The sequence below is a fragment of the Lissotriton vulgaris genome, chromosome 11 (assembly GCF_964263255.1).
Source record: "Lissotriton vulgaris chromosome 11, aLisVul1.2, whole genome shotgun sequence".
In the NCBI taxonomy this organism is placed as follows: Eukaryota; Metazoa; Chordata; class Amphibia; order Caudata; family Salamandridae; genus Lissotriton; species Lissotriton vulgaris.
Window position 1 is genome coordinate 682,289,696 of NC_141699.1, and position 19,428 is coordinate 682,309,123.

Here is a 19,428-nt window from a genome sequence, read left to right on the forward strand (position 1 = left end):
CAGTACTCTACTCAACTGTAGAGTTTTTCTGTAGCTTTACTATAGTATATTTGCTGATAAGCAAGTGAAAATGTAGGCATTGCTCCACAATGCACAGCCCCTCCTGGAACCCATGCTGCACCTCTGACAGTAGGTTCCTCTCCCAGACCCAGGACAACAAATGCTCCAGCACCACCCACCCTGCAATTTTAACAGCAGAGACAAGTAAAGAGATTGGGCAATAACAATTAGGAGACTGCAGATTACCCTTTTTGAAAATAGGCACAAAAATGGCCGTGTGCCATGAGTCTGGGAGGCCTATACTAGCAAAAGCATTAGAACAGTTGCATAATAATAATTGGCAATTTCACCGCTACCACATGGGACAAGTCAAAGCATTTTAGGGCACCAAAATGGGCAACCCAAGCCTCTGGGCTAATGGTGGTAAAAACAGCATCATTACTTGCACCTAAGTAGCCAATGTCCTTAACCACCCTCCAAAAAGTTGTTACATCCTTCATCCAACAGGACTGAACCAATCTCCTCCAGTTCTCCACTTTAATCTTTTTTTTCCTTCCACTCAGGGACCTTTTATTCTCATTGCAAAGTTCTGACTACTGTACTTTATGCCACTGTACTCAACTATGTACAGCTCTACAACTCTCCACAGCATTCTATGCCACTGCATTGTAATGTGCACCAATTCACTATGAGCAACTCTACTCTACTCTATGCCATTGCATTCTACGCCACTGCACTCTACGCCACTGCCCTCTACTAGACTGATTTATATGCCACTCCCTTCTGCACACTCTACGGTATGCCACTGCACTGTACAGCACTGCACTCTATGCCATTGCACTCTACATTATGCCGCTGCACTCTACACCACTCTAATGTGAGCCACTGCAATCTATGCCACTATAATGTACTCTGCACCACAGCACTCTACATCACTCTACTCTACTCTGAACCACTGCAATCTACACCACTGCACTCTATGCCAATCTAAACTCTGCACCACTTTACTCTATAGCAGTGCACTCTATGCAATTCAATTGTACACCACTCTACTCTAGGCCACTTCACCCTATGTCAATGCACTATATGCTATTGCATTCTACCATGCACCACTCTGTGCCACTGCATTCTAATCTGTACCACTGTACTGTACACCACTGCACTTTATACCACTGCACTCTATATCAGTGCACTCTGCACCACTCTTCTCTATGACACTGCACTCTAACCACGTCACTCTACACCACTGCACTCTATGCAGCTTCATTCTACGGTATGCCACGACACTGCACTCTATGCTGGTGGACTGTACTCTGCGCCACTCTATTCTATGCCACTGCACTCTATGCTGGTGGACTGTACTCTGCACCACTCTATTCTATGCCACTGTAATGTACGTCAGTCCACTCTACTGTACGCGACTCCACTTCACTGTATGCCTCTCCATGCCACTCTATGCCACCCCACTCTACACCTCTCTACTCAACACCACTCTACTCTACGTCACACCTCTCCACTCCATTGAGTGTCACTATACCATTCTCCGCTCAACACAATGCTTCTCTACTGTACACCAGTCTGCTCTACAACACTCTATTGTACTTCGCTCTACTCTATGGTCTTGTACTCTTCCCCACTTTAGTCTACCAGACTCTTCTCTACGCCACTGCACTATACACCACTCTACTCTATGCCACTGTGCTCTACACTACTTTAATCAACTATACATCACTGTACTCCACTGCACTGTGTTCCACTTTAGTCCAATCTACGGCCACTGTACGACATGCCACTCCACTCAACACCACACCACAAGAAATTATTAGGAAGGCACTGCAATACTATTGAAATGTACAAGAAAAATGAATAAGGGATCAATACTAAAGTAACCTACATTATATGATGAGAAACACCATTAAAAAGAACATAAAAATTCAATATTAAAAAAACATAGGTTGGGGATAAGTTATAGTTAGGAAACCTTAATTATTTATTACTTTACAAAACCAACTTCAAATACACAAACATTTAAAATTCTAAATTTATAGTTATAACTTATAGTTATAATGTGTGCAACACTCAAAAATTAATATAACTCATACAACTCAATACACAAAATTGTAAACTCCCTTGAAAAACTAAATGAGTTCTAACACACGCCTTCCTCATCAACTGCTTAAACCCTTTCATAATACATTACTTATAACATGTTGAATTATAGCATTCATAACAAGATTTATGACATCTCAAATTACATCATTTATGACAACACTGTACATGGTAGAGGGGCGAGTTTCAGTTCATTTAGTCTGCCTAACAAGTTCTCAACACTGTGTTTGGAAGTTATATTATGTTATGGATGGTGTGCAAATTACCACTTTAAATTATAACTATAACTTTAGTATTTCCTATGTTTGTCTAGTTTATGTTGTAGTTTTAGAAAAATGTAGTTACTATTTCCTAAATATAGTGTATCCTCAACTTTTGTTTTTTCTTTGAAAAGACGTATACCTACAGATGTATGGAATGCATGTCTACATATATAAATATATGTGGATATATATATATATATATATATATATATATATATATAGAGAGAGAGAGAGAGAGAGAGAGAGAGAGAGAGAGAGAGAGAGAGAGAGAGAGAGAGAGAGATACATAAATGTAGAGATATAGCCAATGCATGTAGCCATTTAATTAAGAATACTAAATATACATTTTTAAAAGCCTCCTATTATTATTAAAGTGTGATGTACGTACCCCTTACAACAAGGAAATGGCAAGAATTGTGGTGGATTTTAACACAGCTTTCATTGAAAAAAAGTTTATATTGATCATGTGTGCCATCATCCTTCTTCCAAACACTTCCGATAAAAAATGTGTAGGAGAATGGCAGAATTTAGAGCTCTTTGTGGCATGACTTAACACTCATTATAAAATTGTACAAACTGATGCCAAACACACATTCATTTAAAAGATGGGACCATGTGCTATACCTCGTATGGTAGGGCTTTTTTTTAATTTCCTGGGTCTCCTATTTAGAATTATAATTGAGCCTGTAAATCATTTCTGACTTCCACATTTTGTACTTCTTTCCAGAGTTTCAATGTGCCATGCACAGTTCAATTGTCGGCAATTGATGGTTTCCATGCCTTTAACCAATAATGAGGATTCTCACTTAATCCTTTTGGTAAAATATTCGCTTCTCTACTCACACACTTTCCACCAGGGCCCTCTCATCTCCAACGTGAAAAGCAATTGATGCTGGCAGGCGTTGATTCCTTTCATAAGGCTTCAACTTCAGGGCATAAAAAAAGCTGATTGTCAGGTTTGCCTGTGTCAACAGATCAATAAACTTGATTTGTTAAAACAGAAATAAGCAGCATGAATTTTGACGAGCAATTCTGGTGAAGGGAACATGTGGAAGCAAATCGACAATCTGAAATGCCTCAATTGTAATCAAGTGTGGCAAGATTTGTTACTGATGACAGACTAGGTGTGAAAACAGGAGATATAGAAAGAGAAATTGTTGAAGGATGTATCTTATCCGTTTATATACGGCTTACTGCGGTGTTCACCAGCCCTTTTAACATCATTCAATTCCTCAAAAAACACTTTACCATGATCCATTTGGAATGGGCCAGTCTATGATATGTATTTTTTACAGTACTAGGTATCTCGCATTATAAACAAAAGATCTGTCCTGTTAAGCACTGCTCTGGGCAGCTATATTTAATCCACCCATGAAGCCTTTACTCGTTTTATAATTTTGTAGTGGTGATATTTTGCTATGTAATTTCAAAAAGGAATTTATCTACATCTAAAAAGCACGTTTGGTGGCCTGTCAGAAGCATTTCGTCAACAAATCAGTTCCCACTTTTTTATTATCTGTACTGGACTGTTCTACGAAGGATCAAAATATACCCTATTAACTTTGTAGTTAGACTTCCTACTTATTTTAAATCATTCATTACTTTAGATTGAGATTTTTCATTTGTAACATTATGCACTCATCGTGTTATTTTGATTTTATCATCTGTTGTATATAACCATTTCTCAATCCTGAATTGTTTAAAGGATCTAAAAAAGGAGCTCTGCAAATACCAGATTGCGTGATTGTAACTGAGTGCATATGACTGTGTCATACAACCTCCATCATCTGGAAGCTAAGATAACTTCTTCTTGCAATAAGAATACATTTTATGCTCTGTACCAAAATGCATAGTGAATGAGTACCTAATGAAGCCAACCACATATGGCCCTACAAGATTTCAGACATCATTCCATGGTAATCTTCTCAGGATGTTATCCTTAATACACTGCAATACATTACTCCACCACCCTGATGAACAGATAACAGCCAAAATGTAAGTTCACCTCTAAAGTGGAGATCTCAGTGTGTTAACATGATTTGCCACAATGGCAGCTCTCGTGAAGGCTCTGAAACCACCATCCTAACAACTGCCAAAAATCAAGCATTTTAGTTTTCCAGAAAAAACCTCCAAAGCGGGAACTTGTTTCCAAAAAGCAAATGGCCTCCGAACCATGCAAGCTTTCTCCCAGGGTGTGGAAGCCTTTATTTTTTTTAATTTCCAAGCTGGCAGTGGTGGACAGAAAAAAAGAACATCAAACCCTCTGCTCTCAATAGACCTGGCCGACTGATGTCCTACTCAAATGCCTTCACTTCATCAAGCCATTGCATAATTTCCAATGGCGTGGTGTAATAAGTACTTTCAAATGAACAGATGACTGGGCATGGAAAGGACATTCAAAATGTAGAATGTATTCTCATAAGTAAAGAAACCATCTCTACAAGGCTCCCAGAACTGCTTCCTGATGGCTCTCCCAAGCCAACTCCTCACTCAGCTACACCATCATATTCCAATGGGATGATGAGTAGGGAAGTGGGCTTAAAGGCACAACCCACTAAATAACACATCACCACCACCAGCGAGAGCACTGCTGACAAAAAACTGATGGTCTGCTTAACTCAAAATAGATCAGGCAAATTGAGGGGTTTTGTGAACAGTGTGCTCTATCACGTTTGTGAAAATGAGAGAGTACCAGGTCCACCAAACTCTAAATCAGACCCTTTGTTTCCAGAATTTCATTACATTCATCTGAGAAACATCTGCTTTTTGATGGACTTCTCAGTGGCTGATGTCTGTAGACCTATTGAAGCATATAGAGCCTGGTTCTTAAAGGTAACTTGCACTTCTCAGTAGGTTTACACTTTGGAGAAAATGCACTACTTTTGTTATTCACAGACTCCAAATGGAAGCTCACTACAAAAGTCTAAGTTACATGCCTCCAACCCCAGAGTAATGCAATTGGCTTCCTCTTGTGTGGGTGGGTTACGTTCCTCCTTAAGTCCATGTTAAGCCCCTCTTACTCCTTCCTAATCCGATCTCCTTCAGGAGTAAGTATGCCCCTTTTCAATCACACTCCCCTATGTCCCTCTAACATTTTCTACTGAAACCTGTACTTGGGTATGTGAAGATTCTGCAGTCGGGATGGAGAACTACACACATATAAGTACATGAAAAACGTATATTTTTTTGGTACTCTTTGTAATACTCTTTGTAGCACTACAAAATGTACTAAAAGGTGCAGTTTGTGGATCTGGCCCATAGCCTTGGTTTCCTGGTACATCTGGAACTGTGAAAAGTATTCAACACCACCAACTACAGTATCATTCTTAGCTATTTGTCAGGCCAGTTAGAAACTTTTGTAGGGCTGAGTAAGTTACAAATAAACAGGGCCAACTAGTAGTGACTGGCTTTACCTGCCTCATCACAGATGTACCACATAAGAATGCTAAGCTCCTTTTCTGATATATAAATACTTTAATAATTTTGCGTTTAAATATTAGTCTATTTGGTTTATCATGAAGCCTGATAACTTAATTAAATGTCAGCATTTTGCAGACGTAAACAATTGCATGAAGAAATCTTGACATGCTCTGAGTAAACTTCTTATCAGAATCTTGCTTAAAAGAATCTAAAATGTCCATTTTACTACAGTTGTTAACTTATTGATAAAAGTTGATTGATAATGTTTTCTTTCCTTGTTAGTCATGTCGCATTAAAAAACGTTTTCAGGAGACAATAGGCCAGAATGGCCCAGTTGGCAGATTTGCTGAATCAGGAATGACCTATGCCATGACCCAAACATGACAACTGTCTATTAGGGGTATCTGTGTAAGTTGAAACGTCATATATAAACTCCACAACTCTTGAGTAATTTAGTGTATGCAGTAGGTTGAAATGCAACACTCAGAAACATTAGGTGCAATTTCTTAGTTTTAAGATAATTAATGTCTTCAAATCTAGCACACTGCAAAAAGAATTTCTTAGTAGTAACTTTAATAAAACACTTTACAGCTCCTGTACACGTTATACTATCTGACACTTTCAATTACCTCTCTGTCCTATAAAAATGAGGACCGGGTGTAATTTAAATTACTCGCGTGTTATTCGTGAAATTTCACTGGGGTGGCTCCGTCATTTGAGCGAAGGACCGTCGCCCCACTTAAATTACCCCCAGAGATGAAATATAAAATGATAATTCATTACATTTTCTTTTCATCCCCTGTCCCAAACAGAGCATCAGAATGGGACGGGGCCTGCTGACTGACATCAGCAGGGAGGGCTGTGAACGTACTGTTTAAAGTGTGCATGTTTTTTTGGACAGCCGTCTTGCGACGGGCAGGCACACATGCGTACTTTATACAGCTCTAACCCAGCTCTCTTGTGACAGCTGGGTTAGAGCAAGTGCAGTACTCCAGAGCGCCCTGGAGCGCCGAGTGAGGCCGCTCCCTCCAATCAGGGTGCTGCTGTCATGCTGCATGAGAACAGTGCCAGGATTGGTCAAGAGAATATCCTGTTGGCCTGACTGCAGTCGGAGAAAGATGTTGGGTACAGAGGACGTCATGGTCGTCTCCTGGTACGTTTTTAATTGTTATAATATTATTTTTGCCCTCTCCCCGTAGATGCCAGCAGCTACTGTAATTTCAGTCATTTTCTGTCATGCTTGTTACACTAAATTTCCTGTTTGATGTCAGATCATTATGTTATCCTTCCTGGCAAATTTATAGCGCGAGAACAATGAAAATAACAAAGATACCAGCAGCTTTTATTTGCAGCACTTGTTTTTTTTTGTGCAATAATTTTTTCACACAAAATTTGTCATCTCATCAAAATTTGACGTAAGTGCACATTGGGCGTTAAAATGTAGCACTAAATGATGGATTTTTATGCTGTGTATTTGCATATAATTTCAGACAATTTTCCCCAAATTTTGAATGATTACGTAAGAGCAAATTGTGTACATGTCACACTCTCTTTATAAAAACAACTGCAGTGGAAACGACAATCTGACAAATGGGAAGAAGCAAGGCAGTCAGCTTGTTTTGAGTGGTAAATGGCCTGGATGGGTAAAACTGTGCAAAATCACCTTAGGGTTACCTTTTGTGGAAATTTGCTCCGCTTCACTTACCCTAGTTCTGCACATTTTGTTTACAGAATTGATTATAGAATTATACACATTGCAGAAGTGAGGAGAGGTAAATACTGCAAAACCAGGAACTGATCTGCAGCTCTTGTCTATGCAGCGGAGGAAGTAATAGCAATGATAAAAATGTGCATTCTTTATGTTTATCACTAGGGTAGGATTTTGTCTTTATCACAATGGTAACAGAAAGAATTCGAAAGGGTGTGCATGACATGAAAAGTGGATCCCTTTACATTTTGTAACAAGCAAGGTTCTTGTGATGTTGAGTAGAGGTATCTTAATTATTTTGTGCCTCTTTTTTCTGTGTATTTGTGGTTGGTTCGAACGTTCACAGGGAACAAATGAAAGATACCTAAATAAACAAAGAATATTACACTGCCACCAGACCAGTACATTCACAACAACTTCAAACTAATGAACTGATTTGCTAACACTTTGCATAGTGGCTGCATCACAAAAGTAACACAAACCCACTCAATGTGTTTTTTGGGATGTGTACTATTTTGCACTGCTTTACTTCAAGGAGGTGGTCTGTAGGTGGTACATGGGCATTCCCAAGCAACCACAAATTCATTTTCATGCAAAGTCCTATACACTAAAATAGTAGACTAGACTGCACCACAAATTAAGACATCCTTGAGGCAGATTTAAATTTTAAAAAAGGTTTGCTTTTCCAAAACTTTTTCCAATTTTGCATGAGTTCTGCACTGTACAGCACACATACACGGTGGATAAAAATCTGAAACTACACCTAAGCACAGTATTTTGCATCATGGTTACCTCCACAGTACAACATGTATACTTAACACGCAAACACCTTCCACTGTAGTGTGCATTGGTACAAGGCAATCTAAAGTGTGCCAACATAGGGGGAAGAGAGAAACGGCGCCATATCTTAAATATGGCGCTGTTCTACTTTCTCCTTCTCACACAATGCAGTGCAGCGCAACAGCTTTTGCTGCTATTTTGCTGTATGTGAAAACTTAGCAAATCTGTTTCTAAGTGATTTGCTTTTTTGGCTGACATGGGTGAAGACGATTTTGTTGAAATTTATGGGATACTTTGACTACTGATCTGAAATGGGTATAAAGTGTAATAGGTGGCTTGAGATAAAGCCGCCAGCCTTCTTTCTTTTGAACTTGGCTGCCTCTGCTGAGGGCGTAAAGGGGAGATATCTTTGGGCCTAATATAATGGCCGTATGGCGGTGGCAATCCGCCCGCCATTATACACCGCCTGCCTGCCATTTCCCCCCGCTATATTACTATGGCGGGGGCACCCCAGTGGATGGAAATACCGTCCACCTGCTAGACACCGCCATCCATATTATGATGGCAGCGGGAAGCAGCTTTTCCATGGCAGCGTTGCCGCCACAGAAAGGCATGCGCTTTCCTCAGTTGGGGGCCTTTTGCGGGCCCCAGGATGTTGGGGGTGGGGGCATATGGGTGAGCATCTATGGTACCCCCCTGCATGTGCATGGATGACGTGGCAGGCACTGCGCAGTGCCTACTACGTGCTGCATGCAAATGCGCACATGCCTTTTTTTTGTATTGCAGTGGGTGCTGCTGACAGCACCCCCGCTGCAATGCAAAAAATGCGGGATGCGCCCGCCAGTGTGGCGGGTGCATCCTAATTACACATGCGGTACTGCTGCACCCTTAGCGGGCAGTACCATTTCCCGGGGCGATGGCGGGCAGTAATAGACCCCCTAGTTATTACATTTCAATGAGTCTAAAGTAGTTATGTGGCGGTGCACTCACACACACCACTCATGAAATATTATTTTGGGTTGAATGCCCAAACCTTCTATTATATTAAATCTGCAGTTAAATCGTAATCATAACATTTCCTAATGCAGTTGTTCATTCCTGATATATTGTTAATTCCTGATTTTCCTATGTTGCTGACTACTTTCTTTTTTTTCTTTCCCCTATCTCTACTCCCCCTCTGTCTAACGCTGCCACGCTGTAGGAAGTGGTTTCTGATGAAAGGCAGCAGGGCGGGCAGCTCCTGGAAGAACCAAAGTTGTTGCATTTCAAAGGGAACACCTTCAGCCTTCAGATCTCCGTCCTGGATATCCCTCCATTCCTCTGGAGGATAAAACCATTTACTGCATGTCAGGTAGGTGCCCATCCGCTGTGAATCCATGCATGTGGCTGCCCATCAACTACCTATTAACGAATATGTCCTCCCACCAGCGGACTGGGGAATTGCATCAGCCAGACCAAACACCGTCCTTCATGACCACTATTATATTCTGCTCAGGGGGTCACATTACAAGAAGGACTCGACAGAAATATATTAACTGCAATGGCAGATGGAGAATGATTGGCACTCATTGAGCACTCATTTTCTAAGCATTTTATCTCCACCATGAAAGCTTTCTCATGTTTCTCTTGTTATCTCTTATACCTGCATTCCTTTACTCGTGATCAGCACTTCAGAAACATGAAACCTGCTTGGGTATCTTGTGAGCTGCTGCATTCAGCGTGTTTGTGTGTGTGTGTGTGTGTGTGTGTGTGTGTGTGAGGAGGGGGTGCAAAATGACACGGTTACTTATGAAGTCATGGCTAGGACACCGCTTTTGCCGTTCACATAGTTTTAACATTTGTATATTTCACCTACATTCTTCTGTGGTGAAATTATTTACCTAAAATGTTTAAGGGGTCATTTCTATTTGCATGTGTGCTGGATGGGGTGAGGTATTTTCCTCATTCAGTAAGTACTGATACAGTGCAATGTGATATGTTCTAAGCACAGTAAATTCCTCCAATCCAATTTTCATGTAGAACTGATCCGTGCAATTTACATATTTCTTTGGATGTAGATTTCACCAAGTTTGATTGGCTGAAATTGCAATGTACACTTGCACAATTGCAGCCACTATATTAAATACCCCATTCTTCAGTATAATGCAGTAGTAGAAGTGGTAATACTAGTAGTATTTTATTCGATCAATATATGGTCATTTCAATACAACTACATATACATAAAATATTTAAATACAAACAATATAGATAGACCAAATATGACAGTATTTGAAACGTTTTAAAACAGTGACACAGTGTGAATCAATATACACAAGGAGATTATAGTGAGCATTTGAAAATGCTATAATAACTGTAGTAACAAATTTTTTCCAGCAATCAGGAAAAAGGTTTCAAGGACAATCGTCAACCTCAGTGAAAATATTACTATCTTGAATGTATATCGAAACCGGCGAGCAGCTAATAAATGTCCATTCCTATGAAAAATGACAAAACTATTTCATAAATTAGAATACCACATGGGATTAAAATACGGAATACATAAATCCAGAATCTTATTCCATTGCATTGGAATCTCGTAATGGCATAGACCGTGAACCCAGTTATTGGTTGTCAGTTATCATAGACGTTGTATTTCATTGGATACGCCATGCAGTTTGGAGTTTTTGAAATTAGCAGCGTATTGTCAGCAAATAAGAGTGCTGGTATTTGTGTCCGGCCAATTTCGGAGGATCTCCATTGCACTCGTAAAACATATTATTTACTACATACTTGTATAGTGTAGTTAGTGTAGGGGATAAAACACATCCCTAGCAAACCCCTAGGCAAACCTCAATGTTTTCTAATAGTTTGCCTTCACTGCCCCACCTTACTTGTGCAAAGTTTACCTCATGCAAATGGATTACCAGGTTTAACAGGGCCATCGGCCTCCCCATTTCTTTCCAACTGCTCACAGTATCAACTGCGGTATCTAATCACATGTAAATCTGACATCCATGAATACCACATACAAGTGTCCTTTACCATTAAAGCCCAATTCCACATAATCAATAGAAACCGGAACACCTGGTCAATGGTGCTTGTATGGACCCTGAAACCTACTTGTAGATGAGATAAGATCTGTTTCTCTTCCATCCATACTGGAATTTTCGTTTGGACCTGCTCACAAAAATGTATTGTGCTATACTGCCATTGTAGAATAATAAATCATACTTCAATACACTGCTTTATTGTCATTTATTGGGTATACATATCCCAAGTCCACCTAAGCATCACATGTTGATGCATTCATTCATCAACAGATGAACTGATGGATTAACTCTATTACAAACAGTTAGCCTACACTCAATATTTGTGAAGCAGAATGTGTTTAATAGAAACTGCTGTTTTTTTAAGGCATGCATGGTGTTTTTTCTGGTTTAAAGTTGATGTAATGCTTCCTAGCTCAGCAAACACAAAACATATGCTATATAAATTTTCATCATCAAGCAGCCACAGTTTTTGTCCCTGCATACTAAGGACTTATTTAGGGCTCTTTTATATAGATTTATCTTTACCAGCTGAAATTCATCAGTGGAAATGTTTGAGTGTGAGGTAGTAAACACAAACCTCCGATTTCTGATCTCTGTGCAGGCGAAAGTTAGTGCAGGATATGAATGTAATAGTACACGTATAAAAGCAGTCTCATGGGTGACCATGTATTTCTGAGTCATCAGCATCCTGAAACATGCTTTGATTTGGTAATAGTGCCTGTGAAGTGGCATAAAAATTGATCTTTCAAGAGCTGATAGGATAATTCTATAGTCCAAATCTCCATTCTTCACTATTTTCTCTTAAATTTTATAAGCTCCTTTACCCACATTCCGCCAATATTCAGCAATAATCACACTATTTGCACAAGTGTGACAGAGTGAGAATTTTATCCAAAGTAGGACATTAGAAAAGCCATTTAAACCTGATCCCTTTAAAGCCCTTGTCCTGAAAAGGTCTTGTGATCACTTGTGAGAGCTTAAACGTGTGCGCTACCTTTTAATTCAGATTAGATCATATCAATAATCTTTATTCGGATACAAATATCCATAAAAGCACAGTTCAGCAACAATACAGTTTCTTATTTAAAAAAAAGTCATAAAACAATAGTTAAAAAGGGCTTCCAAGATCAAAAAACTACAATTGTATACAGATGTTAAATAGGTGCATAATGTACAAACATCAGTTTCATGATTAAAATTTCCAATCGGACAAGCAGATAGCAACATTAATATATTTACACATTAAAAGGTTGGACGAATATATAGCAGCATGTTGTGGTAAAGTGCAAACAGTTGTAAACAATCTTTAGCAGCATAATGTCAATGCAATTAAAGTTTAAACTTTTAGCATGTTTCAAACTGGAAGTAGCACTTTTAATTAGTATTTCAACTATGAGATGAGGATAAGGACATACAATAGTGTGGTATTATGTGTTCAGATGCGTTTAACACTTTAAGATTGCTCATGGAAATACGTGAGCGGACTGCCACTCTCAGAAAAGAACTGACACGAAATATCAGATCATCGCTCTCAAGTATGAGGATCTCCCAGTATGCTGCACTATAATCGATATTGGCAAATGCCTTAAAATACGGGATAAAGTATTGTTTTGTGTATTTTTCATAAAATTTGCAAAAAAATAAAAAATGTACCAGGGTTTGATTGCTGCCAGTGCCACATGGGCAGGGCATTTGGTCAAGATAAATATTAAATCCCAAGGGGAAGCAAAGTGAGTATTTTAGAGTGCCATCCCTAAGAAGAAAAAGCAGGCTTCTCATTCAATGTCCACTAATCTTCAGGAGATATTTGGATGGCATATGCGTATGGAGGCTATTTGACTCCAATAGAGACATGTACCTAGCGACTGAAGATTTGGAGCGCTCTTTAACGTGTCATGCATTGTTATAAGTCTTGTACAATGTAGCCATGAGGACTCTCTTGTTCATGCCCTCTAGGTCCGATGGATTTGTGAAGATATGCTCAAGATTCACACTGGTTAAACTTTTTCTAACAGCGGAAAGCAAGGGTATGCACTCTCCCTTGTCGCAATTAGGCAGTCTACAATAATCTCCCTTGTTAGGGTCGCAGCTGGGTTTTTCCAGATTTTTAACCAAAATATAGCTGGACGTGACCTAATAAAATCTTCTATGTAGTGCAAGTTTAGTTCCTTATGACACACAAAATTTGGGAAAGAGATTTGAGCCCCTACAAGTTTCCTACAGAATCTGTTTTCCTCTCTTTGAATGCCACCACAGTTTATAAAGCCCTAGACTTTGGCGCCATAGGTAGCGGTGGGAAAACACTGCGATTTATAGATCTTGATTATGGGTAAGACTACATCTGCTTGTTTTGGTTGAGGAAGGCTCAGGATCAAAGTGGTCGCTTTTAGGAACTTAGTTCTACTATGAGCAACATTCGCTGCCCAGGATCCAGTGTTAGAGAAGACTAGACCCAAATATGGGAAAGTGCGAGTGCGTAATAAGCTTTCAGAATCTGAGGTTATTGAATTGATACAGTGTTTTTTTGGGCCACAGGTCATTATGAAAGATTTTTTTAAATTAGTGCAGAGGTAAAGGTCTGCCATGAAGGTTACAAAACCCCCGACTAAAGTGCGTAGTGCATTCCATCCCATTAGGACTGCATCGTCCGCATATAAAAGGGCGGGGAGTACATTACCGTTAATTAAGCATGGGCTGAAAATTTGTTCCGCTCGCGGAATTTGCGGATTTTCCGCGATTTTGCGATCCGCGAATCTCGCGAAATCGCGGTAAAATCCGCGAATCAGCGGGGACGAATTTTCAGCCAAGCACTTACAGGGTTACGGCAGCAGGTGCAAAAGTTGAAGCTAAATTTTTGTACCCTTTTACAAAAGGGTTACAAAGAAATTAACTTCAACTTGGGCACCTGATGCTGTAAGCCTGTTAGTGCTTCCTGGCGCCTCGTTGCCTACTTGCAACTATTCTCTGACCCTGCTCTGACCCTTGAAGCAGGGTCAGAAAATAGTTACAAGTAGGCAATGAGGCGCCTGTCACGAAAATTAAACCTCAACAGGAAGCACTGACAGATATAAAAACAAGCATTTGCAATAGGTCTCGCATTAGGAAAGTTTGAGCTATTGGTCTTATAAATGACTATTTTTTTTATTTATGTGTTGGTTTTGAAAATAGCTAAATTATTAGCTTTGTCATTTACAATGCCAATAGTTATAACTTTCGCAAATATGACACCTATAGCATTTGTAATACAACATGTTTTGTATTTACATGACTTAGATGTATTGATATTACAAATTACAATGGCTTTTAATTTTTTAAAATAATTAATACTTAAATAAAAGTGATTTTAATTTATAATGGCAATAGCTTAAACTTTTGTAAATAACTTTTGTGAAGATTATGTTCAGTGTATTTTATTGTGACTAAAATCCAAGAACAGAACTGAAATATTAACATCTTTTTGTGACACTTGTAATAAAGCTCGAAACATTGAGAGAACATATTTAAACCAGTTGTTGTTGAATGGTTGCGCAGATTGATGCTGGGGTGGCGCTGAGTGGTGCTGTGGTGGTGCTGAGTGGTGCTGTGGTGATGCTGAGTGGTGCTGTGGTGGTGCTGAGTGATACTGGGATGGTGCTGAGTGATGCTGGGGTGATGCTGAGTGGTGCTGGGGTGATGCTGAGTGGTGCTGTGGTGGTGCTGATGGATGCTGTGGTGGTGCTGAGTGATGCTGTGGTGGTGCTGAGTGGTGCTGTGGTGGTGCTGAGTGTTAAAGTGGTGGTGTTGAGTGATGCTGGGGTAGCGCTGAGTGATGTGGTGATGCAGAGGGCAGAAAGGCACAAAAAGCAGTCAAACAAAGGGCAGAAGGGCAGAAAAACAAGGGAAAAACGAGTCTAACAGAGGGAAGAAGGCCACAAAAAACTGTCTAACAGAGGACAGAAGGGCAGAAAAACAAGGGAAAAACAAGTCTAACAGAGGGCAGAAGGGCATAAAAACGAGTCTAACAGGGGGCAGAAAGGCACAAAAACGAGTCTAACAGAGGGCAGAAGGGCACAAAAAATGAGTCTAACAGAGGGCAGAAGGGCACAAAAATAAGGGAATAACAGAGGGCAGAAGGGCACAAAAAACCAGTCTAACAGAGGGCAGAAGGGCAGAAAAACAAGGGAAAAATGAGTCTAAGAGAGGGCAGAAGGGCACAAAAAACGAGTCTAACAGGGGGGAGAAGGGCTGAAAAACAAGGGAAAAACGAGTCTAGCAGAAGGGCAGAAAAACAAGGGGAAAACGAGTCTAACAGAGGGCAGAAGGGCACAAAAAACGAGTCTAACAGGGGCAGAATGAATCCCGCCCTGCATGTTTATCCACGAAGATGCCACCTTTTTGCTGGAGCTGCGTCGCAGCGTGACGCAACTCCAGCAATGCTCTGGGGGGCCCTATCTCCCCAATGCTGCGTCAAGCCTTGCGCCTGCTTCAAGCAGGCACAGGGTTTTGACGCAGCATTGGCCTAAAAGTGACTGAGTGAAATCTTGTAGATTTCACTCAGCCACTTTTAGCAGGCGTTCCTGCGCAGGAACGCCCTCCCCTGCACCGGAACGCCTCCTGATGGCGCAGAGCTTTACAACGTGAAGCATCTCTCAGATGCATCACCTTGTTAATACCCAGCACCATGGCGCATCTTTTGTGCTGCCGCTGCGTCACAAAAGTGATGCAACTGCGGCGCAAAAGAGGCGCAAGCGACTCTTAAATCAGCCCCATAGTGCTTTTACTACACTGTAGCTGCGTAAAGGGCCGGAAGATATGTCTCCAGTGACCATGTGTGCCTGTGCCTGTGTTACGAGCGTTTTCACCCAGAGAGCTCGGTGCTGGCTTTCACGGCTGGATTGCTTTTTCCACATCAGGGAAGCACTGACGCTGATGTCTATAGATTGAGGGTTGACCAACGGGCTACCTTCTGGATTACATTAATTGTTGAACATTTCCCATCCCCCCCCCTGTCTTGATAAAGACCCGCCGCGACCACCAACTGGGGCGCAACCAGGGTCGAAACGTCGACGCTTTTCCTTTTGGCCAAGATAATTCCAGGAATATGGACAATAATTCCTTGCTTTCCTTGGAACTTTTACTAGGATGAAACTGGCCACAAAACGATAAAAGAACATATCGTGCTATTCTTCCCCCTTGCCCCTTCTCCTTTTTTGTAAAGTGTATTGATTCAATACGTCCTTGTATATAAGTGTCACTACGTATTTCACTTTTGTCACTGGATTCACTAAAGTCACTGCACTTATGTTTGATAATAATGTAGTGGAATGAAGTAATTCCATTTTACTGGTTCATTGGTTTTTGTTTTTAAGATATATAAAAACTTTGGATATCAGAGAGTTTTGCTTGTTTGTGTTTTAGAGCTGTCTGCAGCCTAACCCAAAGAGATTGCATAATACCCGACAGAACCACATTTTTTGTCAATCGCATATACCCAGGTTCTGAGGGACACAGGGTTACCCCATTTTGTTAAAATGTGCCTGTGTTACAGGCACACATGGTCACTGGAGACACATATTCTGGCCCTTTACTCAGCTACAGTGTAGTAAAAGCACTATACATTTACGCAATGAGGGAGCACTTACTGGAGTAGCCAGTAGAAAGTACTCCAGGGCAAATCACAAAACAATTCGCAAATTCGCAGACTTTTTTTTGCGAATTTGCAAATTTCGCCCATGCTTACCGTTAATGCTTGGTACATCATTAATGAGTTCTGCCAGAACATTATGCAATTAGTTTATATAAAGAATAAATAGGAGAGGGGCCAGTACACATCCCTGTCTGACCCCTCTACCAATAATGATGTCCTCAGAGACCTTCCCGTCATTACTGATCCTTACCCATGCCTTCAAGTTCCTGTCAAATATGCCAAAAAGTAAAGTAAAGCCTTGTACAACCCATAGTTTAAAAGGACCTACCACAAGCGTGACCTATTAACAAAATCAAAAGCTGAGGTGAAGTCCATAAAAGCCAAATAAATAGGTGACTTCTGTGCTATCGTATACTTGCCATAATCAGATTTAAATTAAGGCACTGTTCTACTGTTCCCAATTTACTCCTAAAACCCAGCTGGCACCGATTTAAAATGTGTTCTTTTTCAGCCCATGTCCTTATTTTGTTAAACACGACCCTCCCAAGGACCTTTAGAGTGTTGTTGATCAGGGAGATCGGTCTATAGCAGCTAGGGTTGGATCGATCTCCCTTTTTAAAAATGGGCACAATGATGCTAGTAGACCATGTACTTGGGATAAAAGTACTTGTTAGGTTGTTAAAAACCTTAAGAAAAGAGGTGCCCAGAAATCCGGTTCATGTTTAATAGGATCTATAGAAAGCCCATCCGGCCCTGGGGCTTTATTGCCTAAGCTTTGGTGTATGGCATCCTCAACTTCTGACTCCGATATGCAAACCCCAGTGGCTGGAGGACTGTTTGAGGTGTCCTCAGTCTTGGACCGGGCTGCGTAGATCCTAGAATAGTGTGCTTCCCATTTAACTGCAGACCAAAAGCCATTTCCATTGTTAAGTGTAGCAGCACAGGCCAGGTTATCCAAGCGTTCTTTTTAGAAGCTTGTCTTTTCGTTGCCTGGCTGCTTTTTTGTAACAGGAGTGTAATAACTTAACAAGGGTTGCATCCCTGGGTGTAGCCGCCAATGCTACACGCAGTTCTCTGTTTGCTCCCGAGCAGGTGCCATTGCACCATCTACGTTTCTTGCTGGTGTCTACCGCCGGTCTGGAGATCATTTGTTTAATGCCAGTGCATAGGCTACTAAATCCCTCAATAATCTTTGGGTTTGAATCACTAATTGACAAACAAGTTTGGACGAGCTGTGAGTGTGATTTTATCATATTAGCAAATAATACTTTATTATCAATGTCTTTCCAAATTACTCTTAGTTTGTCAGTTGAAGCCACAAGATTCCTTGCCCCGGGCTCTTTAACAAGGCTAGGTCTTGGTGAAAATCTAATTGTTGCTAAAATTGGGTTATAATCACCCTGCGTGGTGCACAGGACCTCCGCCTTAACCAAGAAATCCTCCAATGTGGCGGATATGAAAACATAGTCAATGATGGAGGCACTGCCACGGCCCCTGTAAGTGGGTATTAAACAGTTTTTGTTTTGATGTACATCAGCTATTTCCATCACTTTAAGTAAGTTACAGGTGATCTGATAGCTCCAACCTTCTTTTACATAAAGGTTTGAAAGCCAAAGAAATAGTGGTTGGGCCCTTTTCCTTAGGGAGTCTAGCATTGAAATCACCACCCAGACAGATTCCAATCAGTTTATCAAACACATTCTGGTTTTTGTAAATTAACAATAAACTCAAACAAGTTAATAAAATTCACATCAGATTGTGTTATAAAATCATTATTATAAAAGTTAATAAAACAAATTGATGCCCCTCGTGTATAAATCATATCTTGGAAGTTAACATTATTTGTCACAAGAGACTTTATGCTCACACCTGCTGAGATATTAATCCAGGTTGAGAGTCCACCTGATGGGCGGCCTGCTTTAGGGCTCGGTACAATATCGTTGAGACATACAAACCCTTCTAAGAATAGTTCCTTTGTGCACTTTTACAAGACACATACATACATACATGTTTCCTGGAACATTACGATAGCATACTTTTGGACTGTGTTAACCCAGTCTGTGGAGCATATTTTAGAGGCTAAGTCTGCAATGTTCCAACTAAGCACCTGCAAATGTATATTGTCTAGTTCAGGGGTAGTAACAACAGGGGGGTCTAACAAAGGTCTAGTGATAATAGGTGCAGCTGGTTTTGGAAAAAAAGACAGTCAATCCAGTCTGTCTAAAGCAGACAAAGCAGAGAACCTGTTATACATGGTGTGGGGGGTAGCAAAGGTGTTTGGGCCCAGGGTTGGTTTATAGAAAAAACCTAGGGGCAGCGACCAAATGAGGGTTGGGGAGTTATTATTAAATTCCTCTGCTGACAATAATGATTTTACCAGTAACGATTGTCTAAAAATAATAACAACACAATACCCTTTGATGTTCTTTTGTGAGGTTCCTACCCCGCCCACCTTGCGCACCATTAGTATCTCACTGACATTTGTCACCCTTA

At 40.5% G+C, this 19,428-nt stretch overlaps 1 protein-coding gene across 2 annotated transcripts in view; it reads left to right on the forward strand.

Moving 5' to 3' along the window:
• UNC5D (unc-5 netrin receptor D) overlaps nt 1–19,428 on the forward strand; it is a 703,309-nt gene that overhangs the window by 579,750 nt on the left and 104,131 nt on the right. For both annotated transcript variants that reach the window (XM_086943775.1, XM_086943776.1), the window contains one exon: nt 9,482–9,631. In XM_086943775.1, coding sequence (XP_086799901.1) covers nt 9,482–9,631 — 150 coding nt within the window. The remainder of the gene's footprint in view (nt 1–9,481; nt 9,632–19,428) is intronic.